Genomic DNA, 26011 nt, shown 5'->3' on the forward strand with positions numbered 1-26011 from the left:
ACTTTTAAGATATATCAAAACAATCATTAACTCAGTCACTCAGTGGAATGTTAAAATCAAGCATGGCACTGGGGTACATAATCCTCGTTTGCCTCTTTAATGGGTGAGTCATAATGGAATCATGAAATTTTTATTTTGATTAATAAAGTAATTTAGTAAGTGAATTCAAATTTCAAAAATACAATTAATTGTACAGATCTAGTCGGGCATCAAAAATATTGTTTACAAATGGTAAATCCTTTTCTATTTTAGGTCATTGGCGCAATTGAACCAAAGACTTTTCCCGGATGATTTTATGTTTGGTGCAGCGACAGCCGCTTACCAGGTGGAAGGGGGATGGGACGAGGATGGAAAAGGAGTCAGCATCTGGGATGACTTCTTCCACTCGCAGGGTATAGAAGTACTATACATAGAAATACAAACGTACATGTAGACAACATGTACATTTTGAAAAATTAAATTTTTCAGGGGCTAACGAAACTGGCGATGTAGCATGCGACTCCTACCACAAATGGCGGGAAGATGTGGAAAATGCTAAAAACCTTGGTCTGCAGTTTTATAGGTGATTAAAACTCAAGTCAACGTCGCCCCTTACATAATTTTAGTTTATATTTTCAGACTTTCTATTGCGTGGACGAGAATACTGCCCGATGGTACCCTTGGTAATATAAATCAAAAGGGGATCGATTACTATTTAAATGTATTAAAGGTAATATTTAAAACTGTTATCGTTACGATTTATTTTTGAAGTGTTTTGTTGCAATATGGCGACAATCGATGTTGTTTTTACATCGCTGGGCGATAACTAATCAGCACTTTAATTTCAAGAGTGTTATATTTTTGTAAGAAATGAAACCAGTAATGGAATCCGTGTTTGATTTTTATAGAGTCAATAAATATTAGGTATTAGGGCACCGAAGTTTACTAAACATGTTGCATACCATACTTTTTCTACGATCTTTAGTTTTTGGGCAAAGTAACACGAATACATTCACTGACTTGACCGTCAGAATTGACAAATGTCAAAATTCAAACCCGTGTGGTATTTATCGTTTTCGACTTAAAAAAAAAATTTCCTTTTTATTTTTGGCCGGTGTTATTCAAGTAGTTAAGTTATGTAAGTGTTATTTAAGTACGACGTTTCGATTCGGCGAAATCATCATCAACTTTATTTATTCATATGGTGTGTGAAAAAAGTTCGCAGTGTATTGAATAGCATTTGTTATTACGAATAAAACGATATACGACACAATATAATTCTACATTGCTTAAATCATATGAAATTTCCAATGTTTTAATGTAGTGTAAATAATTTATTGACATATTGCTAAATGCCTTGTTTGTATGCCTTGTTTAGTATGTGGGTTGGGACTTTTGCAACACTTTTAATAAGCCCTTTTTTATAACTTCTCTCTTAACTATCAGCGTTGCGGCAACCTCCTGGAGCACGACATTGGACAGCTTTGAACAATTTACATCTTGCAAAAGTTGTTTTCAACAGGACGGAAGGTTAATCGAGAAAACTAGTTCTTGAAGCATTTCAAAATATTACAACTAATATGTTAAGAAACGTTTTACATTCCACAGTTACAAGGTGTTATCTGTATTTGGAAAATAATGAACACTTAATTTTTCATAGAAATTTCCCCAAGGTATGGAAATATTATTTTCAAATCTTGTCGATTCCTCATACGTCGGTTGTTTATAAGTGAAACTTGGTGACGTTTCGCAAATCATCCTGTTGTCTTCTTCAGAGCTTAACTGAAACTTAGTTTCAGTTTTACTTATAAACAACCGATGCAGGAGGATCTGTAAATAGTAGAATGGTCACTTGTTTGAACATATATATAATCTAATCTTTTGTAGTCAGTTAATTGTAATTCATTTGTTTAATGAATTAACATGTGACGTGATCTATGCACCTCGTCTACGATGTCTACTATTTATAATATAAAAAAAGAAATTGATGATGATTTCGCCGAAACTAAACTTCGTGCTTAAAATTTCTCATCCCTGTGTTGTACAGCTCGAAAAGTCTCAAGGCGAAAGTGGTATTTTTTTTATTTCCATTTAAATAACACCGGAAAGAATATAAGCGAAATCGGTAAATTTCTGTTTTTTTGGGGGAACTGATGGGAATTTTTTAGTTTTCTCAACAGCACATTATTAACTTTTAAATTTTGAAACATTTTTCAAATTTAACCATCTTTATGGAGGGAAAAGAGAGAATATAAATAGAAATTGTAGGGGTTTACTACTTATGCTTCCAATTAAGAAAGTCACTGCAATAAAAAACGTTTTGACTGAAGCAGGTTCCACAAACGACATCGATAAGAAAAGATAGGCAAATAAAAGTTTATCTTTTTCCTAACCTACAATATCATTAAAAGAAATAAGTACAAAATAATGTCGCTAACTTTTTGAATTATTTCAGGATTATTAAATAGCAAAAATCGTCGTTTTAGCAATACATATACATACATTCAAAATGTCAATAATGTGATTATACAACATTTGTGCTTTCAATGTTTTGAAAATAAACAAGGTAGATAACAAAATATTAACGGGGGATAAAAATCCTTTGTTCGTAAGCAACACAAGGCCATACATTTCAAATTCAAAATATATCTGTTTTATTCAGACTTAATGACCAATGAAAAGTCACTCTTTATGCATGCATGGTGTCGTAGGTCTATAAAACATTTTAAAATGCCTTTTTCAATGTTTTTGAATGGTTAACAATAGCCATGACCCATAAATTCACTCACACCCTGGTGGTACTACCTATACTTGATAAAAAGAAAGAATTTGAGATATATTAGATCACTTTCCTTGATTTCGTTACAAAATTCTTTCTCAAATAGTTTACCCCCATAGCCGACACCGTGATTCATGTTTATCCCCTTATTTTCGTGTTAACTAGGTAAATGATTTTGTGGTTTAAGTAAGAAATTTTATCAGTGGTTTTTAAGAAATGTTTTTCGTGGGTTATTTTTTTACATTTTTTTATTAGGTTCTTAGTTTTTAAAATGAAAAAATTATTGCCTATGACATTAATTTTGTGGCACATAGGTATAGGTATATTATACGCGTGAAAATACTTTTTTTAGTCCATTGAACATATTAATTCGGAATCTTAGAGTTCACCAACAATTTTCTAGGCTCTCAAAGAGAATAACATCGAGCCTGTAGTGACCATTTATCATTGGGATGCACCGCTGCATATCAGTAAGCTCGGCGGCTTCCTCAGTTCGGCCATAGTCGACTATTTCGGCGATTACGCGAGACTACTATTCCAAACATTCGGAGAATATGTCAAATACTGGATAACCGTAAACGAACCCACCATCGTTTGCGAATTGGGGTACAGACAAACCCATTTATATTTCGTCTCCATTACGTTTGTGAATTTTTAGATATGGAATGGATGTTTTCCCTCCAGCCCTAGCACTTATCGGGGATGGTATTTATCAATGCGGTTACAACTTACTTAAGGCCCATGCCCATGCTTATCACATTTACGAAGACGAATTTAAAGCAACCCAGAAAGGTAAAGCGATTACCAGGGAAAATGATTTTAAAATATGATTCTTTGGTTAATTTGGCAACAAACTGTCGAAATTATAATAAGAATTTAATAAATAAGGTATAGCCGTTAGAAATCACTAAGAAAATAAATAGAAAAGCCAATAATCCATGTGATTTTAAATGGCAAAATTTGAATATTATTTGCTCTTTTTTTTATTCTGAATTTGAACAAATACAATTATTTATTTTAAAAACTTTACACAGGACGTTAATTAAGTACTTTACAAACTTTACATGAGGAATCTTTGACTAATTTTAAGAAAAAAGTTTCATATGAACATGGATCCGCAATGGTGCGTGAAATATATAGATACAGGACATCCAAAAAACCTATTTTAATTGGTTTTTAATGATATTTCTGTTCAGTAATATGGCAATTAGAAGACATTTGAGATAGATGAAGAGAAACTAACTAACCAAAACTAATCTTAACTTTTTTCTGTAGCACTGTAGGTCATTTCTATTCTCTTATTCTCGGTGGTAAAATTTTCTTAACTACATCTTCGTCGGAATGTTTTCTCTTCAAATGACGTGAAAAATGTCGACGTTTTCAAAGGAAAATGGATATAAATCTCTTTCACTAGAAGCTTTAGTGTTTTTGTTTGAAACAGAGGTAAATGTAATTTCGTGGAATACAAATTTTTGAAATTAATCAAATGTTGTTTTCTCTTTCATTTAATACATATTTTGGTTACCCGATTCTCATCTGTCTCTATACTTCCATCCGTCTCGTTCTCATTCACAAATTTGTTAGTTAATTATTTTGGAAGTGATTTGTTGTTAGATAAGGAAAGGGACGGCCTAAATAAGAAACATTTATGGAAATAACAGTCGCCTTGATACAATTTTAAAAATTAAAGAGAGAGCCGGTTCAAAAATTAATTATTATTAATTAAAAAATAATAACTTCAACTATGACTTTGCCACTTGCATTTAATTTTAATTAATATATTTAATAATAATGGTACTTACCTGGGATAACTTTGTGTTTGCCACCAAACTTTAAACTAAACTAATCTAAAGACTGCTTTTTTATTTTGAACTTGTCATTGTAAAATGGAGTATACAGAAATAAGTTTGATATACAAAAAATAGTATAGTATAACACATCCACTCTTCAAGCCCTTCTAAACTTTAACAAAATCACGTCGTTCTCGGGTCAAGATAAATATTTTCAACTGACTGACTGCCGCTTATCTTTCCCATCGTCATATGTTGCGAGTCTTGCACACTCAGCAGGTTCACTGGGTATATGATAACATAACTCCTCTCTCCTTAGAGTTAACTACACCCAGGGAGAGGTAGTTCAATTGTCGGAGTTTCTTCCTCCATTTTCTTCATTCGAAAACATAATCTGATGACGAAATATTTGTAGGCTACATAAACAGAGGCCATAAATAAAACAACATATCCGAAAATAGTCCACATACTATCACATTTTCCATTATCTTATTCTCGATCTGATGCAACGCGTTTAAATTGATTTCTTGTAGATGAAAACTTAAGTTAAGGACAGGAAGTTTCGAAGACGTATAATCAAAATCAAGGAAAATAATTGGTTGGGTTTTGGTAATTTCTTTCTTGTAGATCACAGTAGTTGTCTCCTCGATTTTCATTTGACACCCGGTTGGCAAGGTTAGTAAGTAACTCCCTTTTAACTTCTGATGCTCTTCTTGGCCTTCACAGTTTAACGTTGCGAGCTTGCTTTTAGGCAAAATCAATAGCCATATGTTGGTCTGCTAACAGTGACGTAGATCTGTTCGCAGGCAGTAGGTTTTGATGATTGCAGTAACTGAACTTTCCAAGAATTCTCCATTCCAAGTTCTATAGCATTTCCTTGCGGACATAGAACGTCGTCAATTCCTTGCAGGGACTTCTTTGGTATATGTAGTGTAATTGATTTTTAATTAAATATTTGTTACGCAGTATCTTCTTCTTAAGGTATCAACTCCATTCAGTGAAGATCGGCAACTATTCTAGCAAATTCGTTTCGATCTTGCGCACTCCTCAGCAATGTATGGGAGTCTGGCCCTGTCCAATCCCTCACGTTCTTTAACCATGAGCCTTGTCTCCGTCCGGCCCTCGTCTACTCTTAATTTTGCCTTCTATTATAAGTTTTAGAAATGCATACTTATTGCCTCTATGATGTGTCCGAGGTAGGCCGTTTTCCTTTTCTTGATGATGTTTATGAGGTCCCGTTCTTTGTTCTTTCTTAGTAATACCTCTTTGTTATTTACATGGTCAGTCCAGGGTATTCTCAGCATACGTCGATAAACCCACATTTCTAACGCCTCTAATTTGTTTAGCGTACTAGTCTTTAACGTCCACGACTCGACCCCATACAATAGCACAGAAAACACATAGCATTTAACGAAATTATACCGGATTTGGGTGTTAAGGCTTTTGTCACTTAGCAAGTTTCGCATTTTCAAAAATGTTGCTCTGGCCATTTCTATTCTATCTAAATTTCTGCGCTTTTGATATAACTGTCCCGCGTATTCTTACGTCCAGTGGCTGGTTCGGAGTTCGGCTTATTACCATCGTTTTTGTCTTTTTTGTATTTATTTGTAGCCCCATGCGGTCACTTACCGTTGTTATTTTATTTATTAGATTTTGAAGACCTTCGGGACTGTCAGCAATTATAACGGTGTCGTCCGCATACCTTAAGTTATTTATTAGTCTTCCGTTAACTCTAATGCCGTCTTCTACTTCTCTCAATGTTTGCTGAAATATTGCTTGGGAGTACATATTAAACAACATTGGGCTAAGCATGCATCCCTGTCTTACTCCACGTTTAATAGGCACTGTTTTCGTTTCGTGGCTGTCGAGTTTTATTGAGGCTACTTATTGTTCGTACAAGTTCTGTATGATCATCATATCCTGTGAGTAAATGCCTTTACTTTCAAGTATTTCTAGCAAGTCTCTGTGCTTGACACGGTCGAAGACTTTTGTGTAATCTATAAAGCACAAATATACATCCTTCCGTTGGTCCCTACATTTTTGCAGTAAGATCGGCAGCGCAAACAATGCCTCACGGGTTCCAAGCCCGTCCCGAAAACCCATCTGCTCCTCACTTATATCTTGATCACATTTTCTTTTTATACGATTGTGCAGGACTTTTAGGAATAATTTTAACATCTGGCTCATCAGACTGATCATGCGGAAGTCGTCGCACTTTTTTGCTCCAGGTTTCTTTGGGATGGGAATGAAGGGCGACTTCATCCAGTCTTGTGTCACAACCCCCGTTTTGTCAATGCTGTTAACGAACTAGACTACAATTTTTAAGTTTTCTTTGTTGATAAGCTTAATTAATTCTGGATAATATTATCTAAGCCAGTCGCTTTCCGTGTTTTAAGACCATCTAAGGCTTTTGCAACTTCGGCCTCGATTATTTCTGGTCCTTGTTCTAGTTGGATCTAATTGTCTGATAAATATTTTACCCAGACTTCTTCTTTTTTCGTGGTTGGTTGCCAGCTTGTCTTCTTCATGTAAGATTTTTATGTGGGGCTGTTGTTTCCTGCTCCGGTAATTTCTTTTTTTTTGTGAATGTTGAATGCGTCGTGTTTTGTAATAAGTTCCTCCATCTCCTGACACTTCACCTTCATCCAGGACTCCTTAGCTGCCCTAATTTTGCGCCTAATAATACACTGTGTTTCTTTATATTTCTGCAAATTAGTTTGTTTGAATCCTCTGCGCTTATCCATTAAGAGTAATATTTCTTCGGTCATCCATGTTTTATGCGGTCGCTTGTTGTTTGTTGTCGCTAATCGTTCTTGGGTTTCCAGCAGAGAGACCTTGAGCTGCTCCCAGATGTCCTCTACTTTATGCACATTTACACTCTCTCTATTTTGTATATTTTGTGGTTGTCAGATTTCACTTAGTCTTTTATTTAGCTGATCTGATACTGCCTGTCGTTGTTGTTCATCTCTTAGCGGGTCCAAGTCTGGCTTTCTGGAGGACTTCTTTTTGAGCTTCTTGAGCCTTAATCTGATCTTGGCGGTAACTGGGTTATGATCTGAGCCAACATCTGCCCCTAGATAAGTTTTAACACAAAGAACACTGTTTCTGAATCTCTTGGAAGCTAATATAAAGTCAATTTGATTTCGAACAGGGCGATCGGGTGTGTCCTGTGGCGACCTCCAGGTATACATACGTCTTGTTGGTAATTTGAACCATGTATTGGAGACAAATAATTTCTCTTCCTGGTAGAATTGCACTAATCTATCTCCTCTTTCGTTTCTTTCTCCCAGTCCGTGTTGTCCTACAACATCCTGGCTTTTTCCTTGGCCTACTTTGGCATTAAAATCTCCCAAAATAAGGGTGACCTCATCATGCTTGGTGTGTGATAGAAGTTGTTTTATTTCCGAATAAAATGTTTGAATTTCTCTTTCGGTCTTATCGGCGGTTGGGGCATATACTTGAATAATGTTTAGATTTTTAGGTTTTGCATTCAATTGTATCATCATTGCTCTATCAGAGAGGGGCATGAACTTGAGCAAGGACGAGCTCGTTTTTGAGTTCAGAATAGTACCCACCCCATTGGGGTGGTTAGCATCATCGTTGCCGGCGTGTAATACTATTGAGTCGCCGACCTTTGTTTTTCCGCTGCTGGGCCATCTTGTTCCTCTGACACCCATGATGTCCACGTTTAGTCTGTCCATCTCTTGTTTTATATTGTGGATCTTCCGCGGTGTGCACATACTCTTAACGTTCCAGGTACCTATATCAAGCGGTGCTGTACAGTCTGTTTTAATAACGTTTAATTTCCTCGTGGGAATTCTTAGCACCCCTTGATCATTCAAGGTCTGCCACGGACGAGGGGCCATTGTATTTACTTTTGCCTTGCCTTCTGCATTCCCCTGCCATTGACTATCTTTAGTTCATCCGCCTTTAGGAGCAATTTCTTGCTCCTAGGACAAAAGAGTGCCCCAAGCCTCGCTTGCTCTTCCACCCTCCATAGAGGCTGTTGGCAATGCTGAGGTGGCTTGCTTGTTCCGGCAGACAAAATTTTGAAATTCATTTGGCTTTATTAGTAAAATATACAATAAATTGGTTATTCTGTTAGTTAGAATAAATCTATCGATACTAATCAATTTTTCAGAATGTATTACAGTTTCCAATCTAATAGGGAAGGGCATTCTATTTAAACCAACAGTTTTTAGATTTGTTTAAGTTCATTAAAAAGGTCGTTTAATTTATTAATTATTAATTTTCAATATCTAATCAATTATATTATTACACTATATCTTTAATAAAGTAGATATTTTTTCGACATGTTGTTTTTTGAACAATAGGACTAACATGATTTAATGTTCTTTCGATAAATTTTTCATTTTGATTTATTTGTTGAATAGGTAATAGTTAATAGTTAATAGTTAATAGTTAAATTTGGCTATAATGTTTGTCGCGATTGAGTGTTGATTTTTAATGTTCCTCTCTAACTTGTTTTGACTTAATTCAAGATTTCGTATTAGATTCTAGAAATGTTCACCATCTGATGCGTCCAAATTACCGGTATTAACTTATACACAGATCCAAAAATATTTACTAATCCACTTATCTCTAATTCTTTGATTTAATAGTTTCATTGATTTTATATTCTACTCTATCACCAATCATTTTCCACATTTTTAAATACTCCGATACTTCGGCATATAACTCCGGGTGTTTTATTAGTGAGTTTGTTATGTTATTAGATCGCAAGATTATTTATTAATTTCGATTAGAATCGCATTTTGGTCGTAGTAATCATACATAAGGGTGTAGATGTCTTCAGTCAATTTTGCCATTCCTAGTTTAAATGGTAAAATTCTGGGATTCTCGTATAATTGTCTTAGCGGGATTTTATCTCCGTCTTCGATAACGGTACCGGCAAGGCTGAAATATAATATTTTTATTTTAGTCTAAGCTATACGTTTGTCGTAGTGGTCGTTTTAAATTGTTAATGTGGACTTTAGCTTGAGATTGCGTTTTTATTTACATCTAGCTTCGTCGGAGCATACTTTTTAACATGTTTCCAACTTAGATTGGACCTATTCCAATCTAACACATGTTATTTTTTGTTTATTTTCTAGTAACCTTTTATTAATAACCGAGTATAATAGTTTTGTTTTTTTCTTTATGCGTATTTATATAGTTACATAAGAGAAGTTCGTCTAATTCAATATCAAAAGGATCAGGTGAAATATTACCATTTATTATATGGATCAGTTCGGCCAATATAGAGTGAATCATTTTTTTTTGCAAAAGGTGTTTTCGAACATTTTGTTTGAATTTGTTTAATAGTCGAATGTGCTCCGTTAAAGTGGAATGTATTTTTCAATTCTGTGCCATTATCAACTATAATTTGTTGTGGTATACTATGATGAGAGAAAAACAGAAGTAATTTATCAACAATTTCGGTCGCAGATATGGAATGTATGGTCAGAAATTTAGTTGGTTCAAGAATATAAGTATCTAAATGAATGATCTCGAAGGGTTTCGATGCTGTAGGGGTAACACTAATTTCCATTATTACTGGTTGACGTTGGTATCTGCTTTTCTGACAGATTTCGTAATTATTGATATAGGTCTGTATGAAATGTTTCTGGCTCCTTTCCTCAATACCGCAATGATTAGTTTTAAATTCGTGGTAATTTTTTATAATCTTGGGAATATCTCTTTTATTTAAATGTTTTTCTTATTACTTTACAGAAAGGTTCATACAGTTCCGGTTTTTTTAAATAAAGACTATATTGCTTATTGGGAATTATTAATTCTTTGACAAATTTTAAAATATCTTGGTCAAATTCATTTTCGGGAAACTGAACACTAATACGGCGTTTCTTTTCAAATAAAATCGTTGTTGGAGCTATAGGCGAATATAATACTGAAGATATAATTATTTGATTAGAGCCATAATTAATAGGAATATCGTATTTTGGAATTCTTACAAGTGGATTTTCGACTTTATCGGGAGGCTCAGCTGATTCTCCGAGTTCATCGTCTGGTTCGAGTTCGTTATCACCTACTTGCGGAATGTTAGATAACTGATCGATATTTTCATTTTCATTTACCATTCCCTGTTCGAGTTCTTGATTAAACTGGTCTATATATATTCCTTTAATGCAGATCCTGTCTCCTTGGTGTGTAATTCAATTCGGTATAGAGCGTCGGCATTAGTGTTCGATTTTCCCGTTTTGCAATTTACATTATAGTCATATTCGTCTAGATTAATACTCCATCTTAGTAATTTTAAATTCGGCTCCTTTAAAGAAAAAAACTATTGCAATGGTTTCTGGTCTGTGATTAGTAATTAGTAGATATGTAGGGCGGAAATATTTGGTAGCCCAAATAAATGCCAGTAGTTCTTTTTCTATTATTGAGTAGTTCCTCTTAGAATTGTTGAGGGTTCTGGTTGACACTATTGCCATTTCTTGTCCTATTGGTCCCTCTGAGAGAACGGATCCAAGGGCAACGTTGCTCGCATCCGTAGTTAACTTGAACGGCTTTTTAAAATTCGAGTATTGGAGAATTGATTAATTGATTAAAAAATTTTTGCACGTTTAGAAACACTCTAAAAATTCTTGATTATCATTAATGAATTTTGACACCCTTCTTCAGAGACGTAGTTAGCGGTTTGGTTATTTTGGCAAAATCCTTAATAAAACGGCGATATTATGCGAGAAGTCCTAGAAATCCTTTAATCGGTTTTGTAGTTTGCAGGAACGAAAATCTTTTTATAGCTTTTATTTTTATTTGGGTTCAGCTTTATACAGTCAGCTGTCACCACGTGACCTAAATATGCCACTTCTTTCAGTAAGAACTGCGATTTATCTAGCTGTACTTTGAAGTTAGATTCCCGTAATCTTTGGAAGACGCTTTTTAATCTCTGTAAATGTTCCGAGTACTGATGTTGAGAACACTATAATATCTTCTAGGTAGACATCATTTTGTATTCCACGAAGGATGTTATCCATCACCCTTTGAAAGGTAGCTGGCGCTCCCTTTAAACCGGAAGGCATGTGTGTGTATTCAAAATGACCTTGTTCGGTGTCTTCAGGCTGTCTTCTATGTCGTCTTCGTTCATTTGGAATTGATGAAATCAGGAGATCGGAGAATTCCAGGGTAAACAGCTCGGTCTAATAATTTTCTGTTCCAACATTTTGTTAATTTGGCATTCTACTTCTTGTTTATGTATAAATGGGTATCTGTATGATTTTGAATAGACGGGTATTTCATCCGACGTTGTTATTCGGTTTTTGATTTTACTCATTTTATTCATAATAAAATATATCGGAATAATCTTTAATTAAATTCAATATATTACATTTTTCCTCAGGATTAAGATGATGTTCAAAATTCGGAAAAAACTAAATTAGGTCTTTATTTGCCATTATCAAAACAATTTAAAAAAATTTTCTCGAATTCTTGACAGTTCAAATTTTCTACAGTAACAGGTTGTGAAAAATCTAACAGGTTTGCGTTATTGAAAACTGTCGTCAAAGCATAATGATGTCTAGCAACTGATAAGCATTCTAGAATTTCGCATTTATGATACTTTTCAGGTGAAATAATAATACCGCATTTAAGTCCGGATTGCTTTTTTTGAAATTGCAATTGAATATTCGTGTAGGGTGTTATTAAATATCCCTTGTTAAAGTCAAGATTTGCTTGCAAGAGTTTAAGATTATGAATAAATAAAATTTCAAATAGTTTGGTTCGGGTAATTTGAAATAATTAGAGATTATTTCACTGTATAGGTGTGCTGATTTTTCAAATACAGTAGATAGGATCATTTATTATCATTTTTGAGCAATATTTCGATCGATAAATAACCTAGTCGATCCGCCATCAATTTTCTGAAAAAATAATATATCATAGCTCGCTTGGATCTGACATATTAGAAGATTGCGTAAATAAAGACAATTTTATTGTCATAATCATGGGATGTTATTTGCATAATAATGGTCATAGTTGTCCTGGCAATTTTGATTATCGTTATAGAAAATTTGTTTTTGTTGGTCAATGTTTTCAGTTTCTGCTTTATACACTTCTTCCATCGTAAACTTTGGTGGATTGTAGTTTTGTTTTGAAATGCTAGGTACAGGTATAAAAGCTGTTGACTCTATTTCCGACATAGATGTGGGAGGTGGAAAGTGTTTTTGTTTATTGGCTTTAAACACATCTGTTTGATTATTAGGTCTAGGAAAACCATATGGTTTTGTGCATTGACATTTTGTAGTCTGAGCATACCATGATTTGGCTGGAATGAATGCATTGAGAAATTTGTTTGAATCGGTTTAAAACTAGTATTGGTTTTGAAGATAACGAATGTTAAATTCTTGGGTTACAAATTGCGAAGCCTGCGTTAGGTTATTCGGCCGCATACATCTGATTATAGTGCCAGGCGGCTCTTTTGCCCCTGATAAAAACCTTTTCAAATTAATAGCAAGACTATTGTAGATATTTCGTTTTAATGTTTTGGATGAATCATTGGTTTAATGACAAACTATATAAGAACATAACAAATTGAAAATGTGTAATATTCGGTAATAAAACTGAAATGGTTTTCCGTTGCTTCATCGTAACTAAATCTGTGTTGAAACAAGCTTAACCTCTTTGATCGGCAAAATTACGTCGGAGGGTGTCTTTTAACTTATCCCATGTGTCAACATTTTGAATATTTACAATAAGTTTGGTTCCGCCAGTAATATCCGCCAGTGATATAGTAAAAATGTTGGATTAACGATTGACATGTTTCTAAACAACGATTCAAATCATTTGGGCTACCGTAAAAATTTGGTACTCAATTTAAATATTCTGGCTTAAAATGAGCCATTTCATTGTTTTGAGAAAAGTTATCAATTGAATGGTCGGCATGATCTGTAAATAATGTTTCTGGATTTGAAACAGAGTCCGCTCAAGGTCTACTTTAACGCAATTTGCCTAATTCGCAAATTATATCATCGACACTTGTCATTAAATTATCAATTGCAGTTCAACTTTGGGCATGGATATTTATAAATGACTAGCTGATTGTAATTCGCAGATTCGAAGATTTTCGATGTTCGGAAAAACTCCACACTGCTCCAAACAGATCCCAAAAATCCGTTCCGACTGCACCAATTAACTAACTAGACAGCTGTTGTCGATTTTTAAAAAACAACGTTATTTTCGAATTACAAGTTTACAAGATTACAACATAAATATTTTCAGACTGACTGCTGCACATCTTTCCCATCGTTATGATGCGAGTCTTGCACACTCAGCAGGTTCTCAAGGTGTATGGTAACATAACTTATACAAAAGGTACTCTCAGTATTTGTATAAAAATGGGTTTAAACTTTTAGTTCGAATTTTTCAAGTTGGATAATTTCGGCGTTTTAAATAATAAGCGAAGGAATTATTACATAATTGGGACTAAACATAATAACAATAATTTCCGAAAATAGCCTACATCAACGCATGCATTAATTGGCCTTAACATTAATCGACGAAATATTTCGAATACACCTGGCGTCTGATTAATAATGGTACACGATTCAAATATTTTATTTATTATATCATGTTCATTTTCGACCGGAGCTTTGTAAAAACGAGTGACTTCAAGTGACTCAACAGAAAATAATCTGGTACTCTGCGGAGCTCAGCCCTGCATCAACCATAATCTGTCTCTGGTTTCTAAATCAATTTCTTCTTAATGTCTAGGAAACTCGTGCTACAAGAACCTTCGATATAACCCAGCATTTTCATCCAAAACGGCTGCTTTAAGTACCAAATATTAAGAAATAGGAAATATTAGGAAATAGGTTTGCCTAATCAGAAATCAAAAAAAAGTTTTGGTTAATTAGATTGAATATCTTCTAATTGCCATGTTACTAAACAAAAAGACAAGTAAAAAACTTAACCGCAGCGGATTCAAGTTCGTGTCAACCTTTCATCTTAAAATTAGATAAAAATTCACCGTTTAAAGTTTGTACAAGTACTTAATTATCACCCTGACTAAAGACATTCTTTTACAACAGCGATCGCTGAAAAATGGTTCTTATTCGACAAATAATACTATTTCAATTTGCTTTTTTGTTATGAATTTACAATTATTAGAACTACAATTATTTCCTTTTATCAAGTGCTGAGAATAACCGCCTTCTATTTCTCCTATCAATCTCATATTGATTGAGTGACGAATTTTTTTGAAAATTCCTATCCTCTTCTTTACGCCTTCTGCATTCTGGACCGAAGTTTGGTACACCAGGCTCTCCCATCCCTCTTCAACGATTTGGATAATTATTGTTCAAACACGACTCGACTAAAGTGGAATTATCTATGATAGTTCGGGTAGTACGTTTTTTAGAAAAATTTGGGTTAGTCACCCAATGAAGGAATCACCAATAATTCGGACCCAAATATTGGCAACAAGTGTTCTTGGAACTGATTTTCTAATAAAGTGTGTGGATCAGGACTATTCTTAACAATTACCTATGTAATTGTTAAGAAAATAACTTATTGAAATTAGAATAAACGAACTTTATTCGTAAATAAGATCCAGGATAAAAGTTGTGGGATTGCTACTTTTCATTAATTAACCGGTGGCAAAATATCATTCTTAGAGGAATAAAGCTTGTACCCTTTGAATCTGGTAAGGATAAAGTAAATGATTTCTTAAAAAAAAACAACAGACGTAAGCTGTGTTTAGAAGAGGAAGCTACTCCAATTTATTCCCTAACCTGCTTCGCCGTGGCAACCGAGTAAGAATACTCGCTAGAGAAACTATCCAAACTCCCCATGAACGAGGTACTGTGCTTCCTCGAGGTTACAAGAATCTTTCAGAAGAGGAGGCGAAGATGTGCTGGTATAATAGATTGGGAGATCTAACCATGGAGATAGGATAGATAGGAAGAACTAAATCAACGGACATAAGTAACTTTTAAATAAAACTGAAATAAAATAACTCAAAACGTAGATACTAGTTTTATGGAAAAAGAAGTTTTAACTGAGTTTGCAGACGTTTACAAAAGTCACCTTTGTCGTAAATAAATTCAAATGAGTAGGTTAACAAAAATTTTGGGGATTGGGATTCTTTTTTAGTAACCAATTTTAATAATAGAAGTAGAGAAATAACAAGGGGTCTTAACTCGGCCGAATAGCTGTTCTTAAAGACAAAGAAACTCTGACCACATTTTTCAATGCCATATAGGATGCAAAAAAAACTAATAAGAGTGGACTAGACAATGCAGAGTCTCATGAGTCACACACTGAAAATCTTGATTCGAAGCGAAAGTAATATGAGTGACAAACAATTTGGATTTACAAGTGACTTGGGGACTAGGGATTCTTTATTCTCTATGCATGTCCTACTTGAAAAAAGATGTGGGTTTCGAAAGAACTAGACAACTAGGACATCAGATTACTAAAATTCCTATACTAGTCACTGTGCAAATTGAAAACCACAAACTCAAAAACTGCCCATTTAACAAGGAGAACGACGAGGCTGTGTCCTTTCACCAATTCGTTTCAACATATACCTAGAAGAAATATTCAGGAACGCCTTAAATGACAGATAAAGAGGTGTAAGAATTGGAGAAGAAACAATCAATAACATCAGATACGCTGCAGATACAGCCATTTTTGCAGAGAACCTAGAAGACGTCCAAAGAACCCCAAATCTAGTCTATGAAGCAAGTGGTCGTACATCATAGGCAAACTGGAATCTATGGAGAGAAAATAGAGCGTGTAAACTAATTGAAATGCCTGGGTAATTGGTTGGTTAAATGTTAGTAGGGACTCCGATGAAGAGATAGCAACACAAATCGAAATAGCTCGCAACAATATGGAAAGCAGTTTCAATAACAGGAATCACTCTTCTGCGGAAAAGGGTCCTGAGTTGCTATGCGTGGTCTGTCCTGCTTTATGATTGCGACATATGGACACTAATAGAAGCATTTGAGCTGTGGTGCTATCGCGAGATTCTGAAAATATGGTGGTCTCGCACACTTCAAATAAAGACGTCGTCAGAATGATGGACACGGCCCAGCACTTGCTGAATGCTATAAAGAGGAGAAGGTCAATACTTTGGAAATGTAATTAGGGGACCCAAATATCAGCTACTACTCCTCATAATAGTGGGAAACGTGGACCCCAAAATCAGAGAGTGCTGTAACCTTACTATTGCGTGTGGCTGATGATAGAAAAAGTTTCTAAGAGACCATAATCATGACGATAACCAACATTTAAAGCTAGACAAGTAAACAAAAGAAGAGGAAGAAGGTCATGATTGTTAGCAATAACCCAAAGAAGTTGAAGTCATCAGTTGCTTTGAGTCGTGGCAGTGCTGCCTGCAACATTCATCTCGTCGGACCTCAGCCTCAAGTAGTAGTGGACAAATTTTAATACCTAACCAAATGTTTTCTCCTGTCGAGTGCTATGGGCTTGTCTAAAGCTACCTAAAACCTATCGAGTTAAATTTAACATAACAAAACATGCAATTTTAAAATTAAAACTTTTGGTGCGGTTTATCAATTTATAATTAATTAAAGTGTTAATTTTTTGTATGATCGTAGTTAATCGTTATTAATAGTTATTAACATCCTTATACGGATAACCAATTGATGTGATAACGAAATGAGGTTTCTTTCGCTCCTTTTTCAAAATCGTAAAATATTCTTGAAACAGAAGTAAAATGAAGAATTGCTTAACTGTTTACCGAACCGCAGAAACCAAATATAATTTTGTCTGACGAAAATGTTCACGTGCTTTTTAATACTTTAGAGGAAACCCAGACAATATTTACTATTTATGGGAGTAAGTCTATCTAATGCACCACATTCATCTAATTAACTATGCTAAACTGTTGCCCCTGTATCTAAAAATAAACTCATTGTCTCATTGTATAGTGGAGGTAGACATTTGTACGTTAATAAATTATTGTAATTAGTGGCGATTTTGTCCAGTTGATTGTATTGGAAATAGTACATCGTTAATTTACAGGAGTGGGCCAAATTTAGGCTTTCATGATTGGAAAAGGAACAATAAAAATTGCGAGATCTTGCGGCAAATATACATTTCAAGCACTTTCTTAAACGAATTTAAACAAAGTAACCAAATACTCAGTCGAGTAAAATCGAATCTGAAGACGACTGGAAATATTTGAATAGTTGAAATATTATAAAAGTAATAAAAACAAGTCGATAAACTTCTTCAAATACCAGTTTATTCTACACTTGTTTCGCTGGTGCTCAAACAAACTGGTGACTAAATCATTGTTTATTAAAGCTTCTACTATCATATTACCATATTACCCTACTACATACATATAATTTCGTCATAAATGCGGTAAAATATGTTATTCATATAAAGCAATAACCAGATGAAATTACCTATTTGAATGGCTGGCATAAATTTTTGCTTCTACTTTCATTTCTCTGAGTTTAATTAAGTTAGTTAAGTTAACTGGAATGATGCCTTTTCAGGAAAGATTACGATAGTTACTGAATGTGCTTGGTACGAGCCTAACGATCCCACGAGCACCCAAGACCTGGAAACTAGAGAAAGAGCTATACAATTCCGTGTAAGTATCTGTAGCGTTATTAAAGTTTTTAAAGGTTATGCTATTTTTTTTAATGAGAGAGATTTAATTTTCTAAAGGTTATAGGGTAAAGTTCAAATAATGATATAATGATATGAATATAATATAAATATAATAATGATATTAATATAATAATAATTATACATGATTATAATTATAAAGGTGAGCAGTTAATTTGACATATTAATTACTCTAAGATCAAGTAAAAGAAAAGGTATACAGATGTAAGAAGTAAATTTTAGTAATCATGTTCCGAGTTGTGAAATGAACTATAGTCGTCGAAGTCCAGAGAAATAATAAGGGATTCTACAGTGTTATCTAGCTTTTCAGGTTCTTTCTTCTATTTCAATCACATGTTGGATGCACTTACTCCATATTTCACAATTCACTCTGACAATTCCCCTTGTGAGACAAATTCAACATCCCCCATTTTAAAAAAGCTGTTATGTCTTGCAACAAGAAGACATGACTATTTTTTTCGGATTCTCTTGAGTGATAGCGAATATAACAGACCCTGAAAGAATACAGCATTTGTGGAAGTAGTCTTCAAAAACATCAGCATTCACGCCTTCATGATAGTGTCCCGTAAATTTTGGTTGAAATACAAATAAGACACCACCTCCAAATCCATTTTTGCTACAAATGTGAGGAATTATTCTTTTACCTTCTTAAGAGAGTTCTTTTATTCCAGTGGACCATCCTTCTTTGAAAGGCTTGCCTGACGCTTTTAAAATTTTTATTCTGCCATGTTCTACTAACTATATCTTTCATTTACCCAAGATAATAGATATTTCTGTTTTTCCTTCGAAACTGTCTAACTGATCTCAAATATTGTCGTCGCCAGCAGATACTTACGTCTTCCTCTATTAAAGGGATCTTCTGTTTTCCTTTCCTTCAAAATTTTCAAAAATTTGTTTTTACCCATAGGTGGAATGAAACCATCATTCTTTATTATTTTGTTCAAGGTATGAATTTCTTTTTTTAAGTTAAACGAGTGTATTACTCTTCTTTTCATTTTCACTTATTACAGATTCTTTTCTTCCTGGAATTCTCTTTGGTATATTGTCAGTCATATTTGAACGCAATGAATATTGAGTTTTACTGGAGTACTAAGAATAATAATTTTCTCATTTTTAGAAAGAATAGTCTTACTAATCCGATTATCATTAACAAATTCAGAAATGATACCTTTTCTACAACGAACTTTGCCAAGGTATGTCAACTACCTGCCCGTCTACCTGCCACTGTCGATACGCTTGGCAACTCTCTCGCATTAAGAAAGAGAGCATATATATCACCGTTTTCTTCAATAATCTATTCCTATTTTATTTGCTAGCTTGGATGGTTTGCCAATGCCGTGTACCTGGGCAACTGGCCTCAGGTTATGATAGATAGAATCGGCAACAGAAGTCAAGCAGAAGGTTTGTCCAAGTCTCGCTTGCCACAATTTACGCAAGAAGAAATCGACTATATCAACGGAACCCACGACTACTTCGCACTCAATACGTAAGTTCCCAAAAACCAACTGATACAAATTTTAGTTAAGCTATTTTTCAGTTACGGTACCGTAAACGTTACATACACACCGGAAGCGCCTCCCGGCGAAGCAAGCTACTGGACCGATCTGGAAGTCACCAATAGTGATACTTACGATGATCCCCAGGGCATCAGAAAATTGCTTAACTGGATCAATAACCGCTATAATCCAGGGGAAATCATTATTTCGGAAAACGGGAAAGTAAACGATGGAGGTTTGGATGATGACGATAGGATTGAGTATATATCGGTATGAGAAATTGGCCCGTCAGGGCGGTCGGTGGTTGCAAATTTAGCCATCATCACTCTTATTTCTAAGAGCAGTTTTCTGAATTAGTGTTAAGTCGGGTATTGACTTTGCTGCTGACTTCTTAAGAGCGCTGTCTAAAGGGCCGATTGTTCGGCATTCATCCTAAATACCTGCCGATGGCGTTATCCCGGTCTATATTAAATGAGTGTTTGATGATTTGGATACACTCGTATTTTTTTAGAAATAAGTGCTAGGTGCAAATGTTTTGCTCTTGTCGAATAAAATCTGGTATCCTGCCTCATAATGATAATGATGTTCTAGAACTGTTGGTGTCGTTATTTATCGAAAACTGACCGATCTTTGGTGGTCTTTAAGTCTGGTTGATATAAACACCAATTGTCGATGTTGGAAGATTTTAGGACAAATAGAAAATTCCGTTCAGATGTTTTTTTTAGAATATTTTGAACTTTCGGAAGTACTACAATGGCAAACTGAGGATCAATTACTGAATTACTTTGGGTAACTGTGGAAATTGTTTGTTGTATATATGTTGTTCCTCCTACATGATCCCTGGTTAAGGGATTCCGGTTGCAACAGCGATATTTCTCTGAAAACTAAGGAGTTTCTCACCTTAGTTGTTCCCTCAAATAATTGCTGTTACCAAGACATCACACAAAAATACGTTTTACCATAACCACTTACAAGACTGGCAAATGGAGTGACCGTTTGCCAGTCTTCCGTATATTTAAAATGTCGCCGATCAGATATCAAAATTCAATTTCTAAGTTGCAACCAAGATTCATTTGCAACACTTACAAATTTCAAATATCAGTTTTCATCCACATATGACTGCCTATCTCATCACTCGAATATCTTGGTATTGGTATTATTATTATTAATATCTTAGACAGTATGTCAACGAGAATCCGTAATTGCCTTAAATTTTCCACTCCGCGTAATCGGTCATCCTTAGTTCATATAAATTTTGGTTACAATGTAATTAAAAATTATAATAATATCGAATATTGCCTTAAAAACTGAAAACTGGACAAGTTCAAACAATTTACATTTCCACTGCGTGATATTTAAAAATCTACATTATGAAAATTTGTTTTTTCCAATTTGTATCTGAAATTTTCATTGCTTTATTATTTTCTGTTTTCTCCTCGTTTCGTTCTTGGATTGCTGGTATATTTTATTTTTTTTACTTACGTAGTTGTTGTAACTGGTTAAAACTAAGTACTTGTTCTAAAATCTCCCGGCATCTAAAATCAGTAAAATTTCTCTCAAGTCAACAGGTGTTTACAGTATTCATGAAGATATGGCACAAAATACATCCGAGGAAAATATCGGCCAGACTAAAAAAACACTATAGTTCAGTCAAGCTTCTGGACATTTGCTAGTCTTCCGTATAATTAAAATGTCGTCGATCAAATATCAAAATTCAAATTCTAAGATGCAAACTAGATTCATTTGCAACATTTACAAATTTCAATTGCCAGTTTTCATCCACAAATGACTGCCTGTCTCATCAATCGAATGTCTTGGTATTGGTATTATTATTAATAATATCTTAGACGGTATGTCAAAGAGAATCAGTAATGGAATTAATTTTTCCACTCCGCGTTATCGGTCATTCTTAGTTCATATAAATTTTGGTTACCATGCAATTAAAAATTATAATAATATCGAATATTGCCTTAAAAACTGAAAACTGGACAAGTTCAAACAATTTACATTTCCACTGCGTGATATTTAAAAATCTACATTATAAAAATTTGTTTTTTCCAATTTGTATCTGAAATTTTCATTGCTTTTTTATTTTCTGTTTTCTCCTCGTTTCGTTCTTGGATTGATTGATTGTATATTTTATTTTTTTTTACTTACGTAGTTGTTGTAACTGGTTAAAACTAAGTACTTGTTCTAAAATCTCCCGGTATCTAAAATCGGTAAAATTTCTCTCAAGTCAACAGGTGTTTACAGTATTCATGAAGATATGGCACAAAATACATTCGAGGAAAATATCGGCCAGACTAAAAAAACACTATAGTTCAGTCAAGACATTACGACTGTACAGGATACCATATTTTATTGGATAGTACCAAAATTCTTCAATCCAAGAAAAAGACTAATTCATCAAACATACTAATAACATTAACCGCAATACGCCATTGGGATTAGGACATCCATGAACCTCCACCTTTAAGATGCATCGACCTTGAACTTCAGACAGAAAAAACAAAAGAAGTAGTGTGTTTGATGAAACGCCAGCTAGGCAGAATCAATACCCTTAGCAGGAAAATTGGAAAAGTGTATCTACAAATTCCGAGGCCGGAGGAAGCTTTTTTTTTGAAAACCACAGTTATTGTTGTTTTTTCTAGGGTTATTTGAGCAGTATTCTAGATGCAATATACGAGGATAATCTTAATGTAATCGGTTATGGAGTATGGAGCATCATGGATAATTTTGAATGGGGTTCTTACGAGTAAGTGTTTCAGTATTCCGTGGAACTGTTCAAGATAAGAAACAGTCTGATGTCACTAATTCGACCTTCAATTCCATGCACCAGTTTTAGTAGTAAAGTCAATGGTTTATTTCAAATGGCAATGCTCTATGAGAAGCTAATTTTGTAAAGATAGGGTTGTTATTTCACTGGTTACTTTTATTTCTCTATCGTTGTATTGCAGATTAGCAAATTTTATTTGTTGCGGCCCTTTAGGCCAAGAAAAGTCAAGTCAAAAGCGGCAATATCTTATAGAAATCAATTTTTGATGAACTGCTTTTAAGCAACAGTACAAATGGAAGAGTACCCCCTATTATAAAATGTTCCAGCGTTGCCAGATATCATAAAACTGCAGGTTGATTATAAAAAATTATAGCTTTTAGGCCTGGATAGATTTCACAAAACTTAAAAAAAATGAAATTAATAATTTTATATTAAATCATCTACCCTTTTTAAATAATGCATGTGGAATATAATATATAATTTTTCCCATTTAATTGGTTAACTGCATCCAGAATTTGTTGTTGTTATGCAAAAACTTCTTATTTTTTAAAACTATTTGTTTTAAATTCCCCACAAAAAGCAGTACAGTGGACTTAAATCGTTAGGGCTTCTTGCTGGCCACAAGATGGTGCCATTTTGCCCATTCCGTTGTCTAAAATTTCTATTTCAAAATTCACTAATATCAGCACTTCGATATTCCGAATGAGAGGTTGATGTAACTGATGTAAATATCGATTCATGATTAAATTAGAATTAATTAAATCATTTTTATTCATTTATTTATTTTCTAAAATAAATATTAGAAACGCTTTCAGAATTAAGCCAAAAAGATAAGAGGTTTAATTAACTGCATTAATAGTTAATAAATTCGGAACGGTGGGAACGGTGCATCGTAGGTCAGTATTCACATGTATCATTGGACTCGCCTTTTAAAGGCTATGCAAAAATAGGCCGGGTGTTTGAATTACAAAAATTGAGAGAAATAACATTTTGTGAAAAACAGCATATTTGACAAAAATATTTCAATTTTGAATATTGTCTGAGAAAAAGTGTTTTAAAGGTTAATATGAAACGTAACAAAACATTTCTAACTAACCTGAATCCCGATGATATTCGATAATAACGGTGTATATCTTATTTTGTAGTGTATATATATATATATATATATATATATATATATATATATATATATATATATATATATATATATATATATATATATATATATATATATATATATATATATATATATATATATATATATATATATATATATATACATATTCTTCGTCTTTAAAAAATGTAAAATATGGGGTGTTCTATTAAAAAATAGTGTATTATGCAACAGAGTTTATTTGATACGAGTGGATCGAGTGTTAAATAACGAGTGACTTAAAAAGTCTACCGAACGTGTTGCATACTGACGTGGTAGAGTGACTTGTCCCGCACGGTGTGTAATTAGGTATTTTACAAACGGGAGTAGAAAAATTATTTTATGATCATAATCGAGTGACAATTAAAATAATACAAAAAAATAAAGACAATTTTAGTGAAAAAGGTTATTGTATGCAAAGGTTTTTATAACACTCATAGATTTCGAGATAAGGAATAGGCCCCTCTTAAACCATTGTGGATATAGCGGGTTAATGAATATAACATTCTTATTAATCCTGGAAATAAAATAACAAATAACCAAAACTCCTTATTCTATCAAAACTAAATCAACACACAATACAGTTCTTTTTTTAATTTTTAGTAAGAGGTTTGGATTAATCGAAGTAGACTTTGACAGTCCAAACAAAACAAGAACATGGAAAAAATCAGCCTACTGGTATCAAGATGTGATCAACCGCAGATGTCTTGCCACTACGTGCCAGGAAAACATTTTATAAACCCAAAAGATTATTAAAGGATGATTTAATATAGTGCTGCAGTTTTCTTCCCTTCGCTGTTCGAAAAAGTTAGGAACGCTAATATTGTTTGTTCTATGCGGCTGCTAAAGCATGTGAAGGTGTAAAACTTCTTTTGCTACAATGGGTATACAGTGTGTCCAAGATAAGAATATTTATAATGGGGATATTGGAAACCATAGCAGATTTGAAGATGTTTAAATTATTTAAATACATATATACGCCCAGCTTCAACTGTGTTTCTCATGAAATTTTCTTGGACAAATTTGAATTTTATGGAGTACCTGGCGAAATTGTGCAATTTGTTGACGACATAGTGTTTATTATTAATTCTTGTAGGAACATCACTGCGCGGAGTAAAAGTGAAAAAGACACTTTAACTAAAGCTATATATGTATATAATATTTTGTCATGTGATGTTATATACAATTTATCTGTGAACATTTTTTTTCATTTACTTACTGTTTTTTTTCTGTATGACTTGTTCCAAACAATGATTTTCTAAACTATCTACATATCTATTAAATTTTGGTATACATACATGCAATTGATGGCACAGGTTTTTGTATAACAATTTTATGCTCTGCTAGATTAGAGATGGTACCAAAAAATTAACCGGTAGGTGAGTCAATGCCTCAGTCTGCAACAACGAAGTTTTCAATGGTCCCCTATTGAAAATATCATTTTTTGCAGAATAAACACCCGCAACGTTTTGAAGAACTTAAAAGCTCGGACGTAACAATGCAGCATACGAAAAACATTTCCTGAAAAAGCTAAGCAAGGATAGTAATAACAGTAACAGCGTGCAGTCCGCATGTTTGTTTTATGTCCCAGTTGGGGAATTATGACACCATTTTATTCTCTCATAATGTGTGATATACTAATTTAATTTTGCGCGAAAACATGTCGGTATACGTGGCACTAAATCACAGGAAGTTGTTTATTATTACAATGTCATTTTTTCACAATATGCTAAACTTATTTCCGGGAAAACTTTTTTTAACAACAACCTCATTAGTAGATTCACATTAATGAGCAACCAGTTTCCATTCCATTTAAAACGCATATTTTGAATCTTTGTATCTTAAAAAATTTGGAACATTTTAAAATTTGAAAAAAAAACTTCGTTTAGTAATACTCCATATTTACAGTTACTTTAAGAGTATGTTATTGGGGGCATCCATAAATATTTCAAATTAACCCCACTCAAACTTTATAAGTTGTTTGTTACTTAAAGTTTTTAGCTTCAAAGTTGAAGTTTATAGTTTAAATACTTTAAAATTATACATGCGACGAACTTTATGGCTCGACCTCCTTTTTGCTACACATTGTCCTATTTCATTGCCCTCTCCTTTTCAATTAATGTGGCCTTTTCGCTTTCGGGATATTTTAATGCCGAATAACATTGGAATGGTAGGAACTACGAACTTCAAATTATCGTCCATACTAAAGAAAGTCACTATGAAGCAAATTATTTGTCAGAAATTGTTGAACTGTTGAAACTGGGTGGAATCGGAAGCTGCGAAACATTTTCTTTTAAATTTTGAAAATCTTTTTTCGATACTTAAAAAAATATTTTGTCGAAAACGATACGTCCCATCGAAAAAATTCTTGAACCAGATATGTTAGTCCATTAGGAATTTTAGGCAACCTTC

The 26011-nt window shown here is 33.8% G+C and overlaps 1 protein-coding gene across 1 annotated transcript; it reads left to right on the top strand.

Moving 5' to 3' along the window:
• The first annotated feature begins 22 nt into the window (after positions 1 to 22).
• Positions 23 to 24356, top strand: LOC132708160 (myrosinase 1-like). The gene is made up of 11 exons (XM_060680301.1): positions 23 to 103; positions 253 to 392; positions 469 to 562; positions 619 to 709; positions 3162 to 3364; positions 3417 to 3550; positions 18039 to 18136; positions 19491 to 19660; positions 19712 to 19940; positions 22322 to 22425; positions 24203 to 24356. Exons 1-11 carry the CDS (start codon positions 48 to 50, stop codon positions 24336 to 24338), a joined length of 1455 nt encoding a protein of 484 aa, XP_060536284.1. The 5' UTR covers positions 23 to 47; the 3' UTR covers positions 24339 to 24356.
• The last annotated feature ends 1655 nt before the right edge of the window (positions 24357 to 26011 follow it).

This window comes from Cylas formicarius, unplaced genomic scaffold (assembly GCF_029955315.1).
Source record: "Cylas formicarius isolate icCylForm1 unplaced genomic scaffold, icCylForm1.1 PGA_scaffold_10__41_contigs__length_53128322, whole genome shotgun sequence".
NCBI classification, from domain to species: domain Eukaryota; kingdom Metazoa; phylum Arthropoda; class Insecta; order Coleoptera; family Brentidae; genus Cylas; species Cylas formicarius.

Bases quoted from the DNA above. Each gene is read 5' to 3' on its own strand.
- LOC132708160 (XM_060680301.1), top strand. From the start codon at position 48: ATGTTAAAATCAAGCATGGCACTGGGGTACATAATCCTCGTTTGCCTC. The intron at 3,365-3,416 runs GTACAGACAAAC...GTGAATTTTTAG, and splicing joins ACCATCGTTTGCGAATTGGG to ATATGGAATGGATGTTTTCC. The intron at 19,661-19,711 runs GTAAGTTCCCAA...GCTATTTTTCAG, and splicing joins GACTACTTCGCACTCAATAC to TTACGGTACCGTAAACGTTA.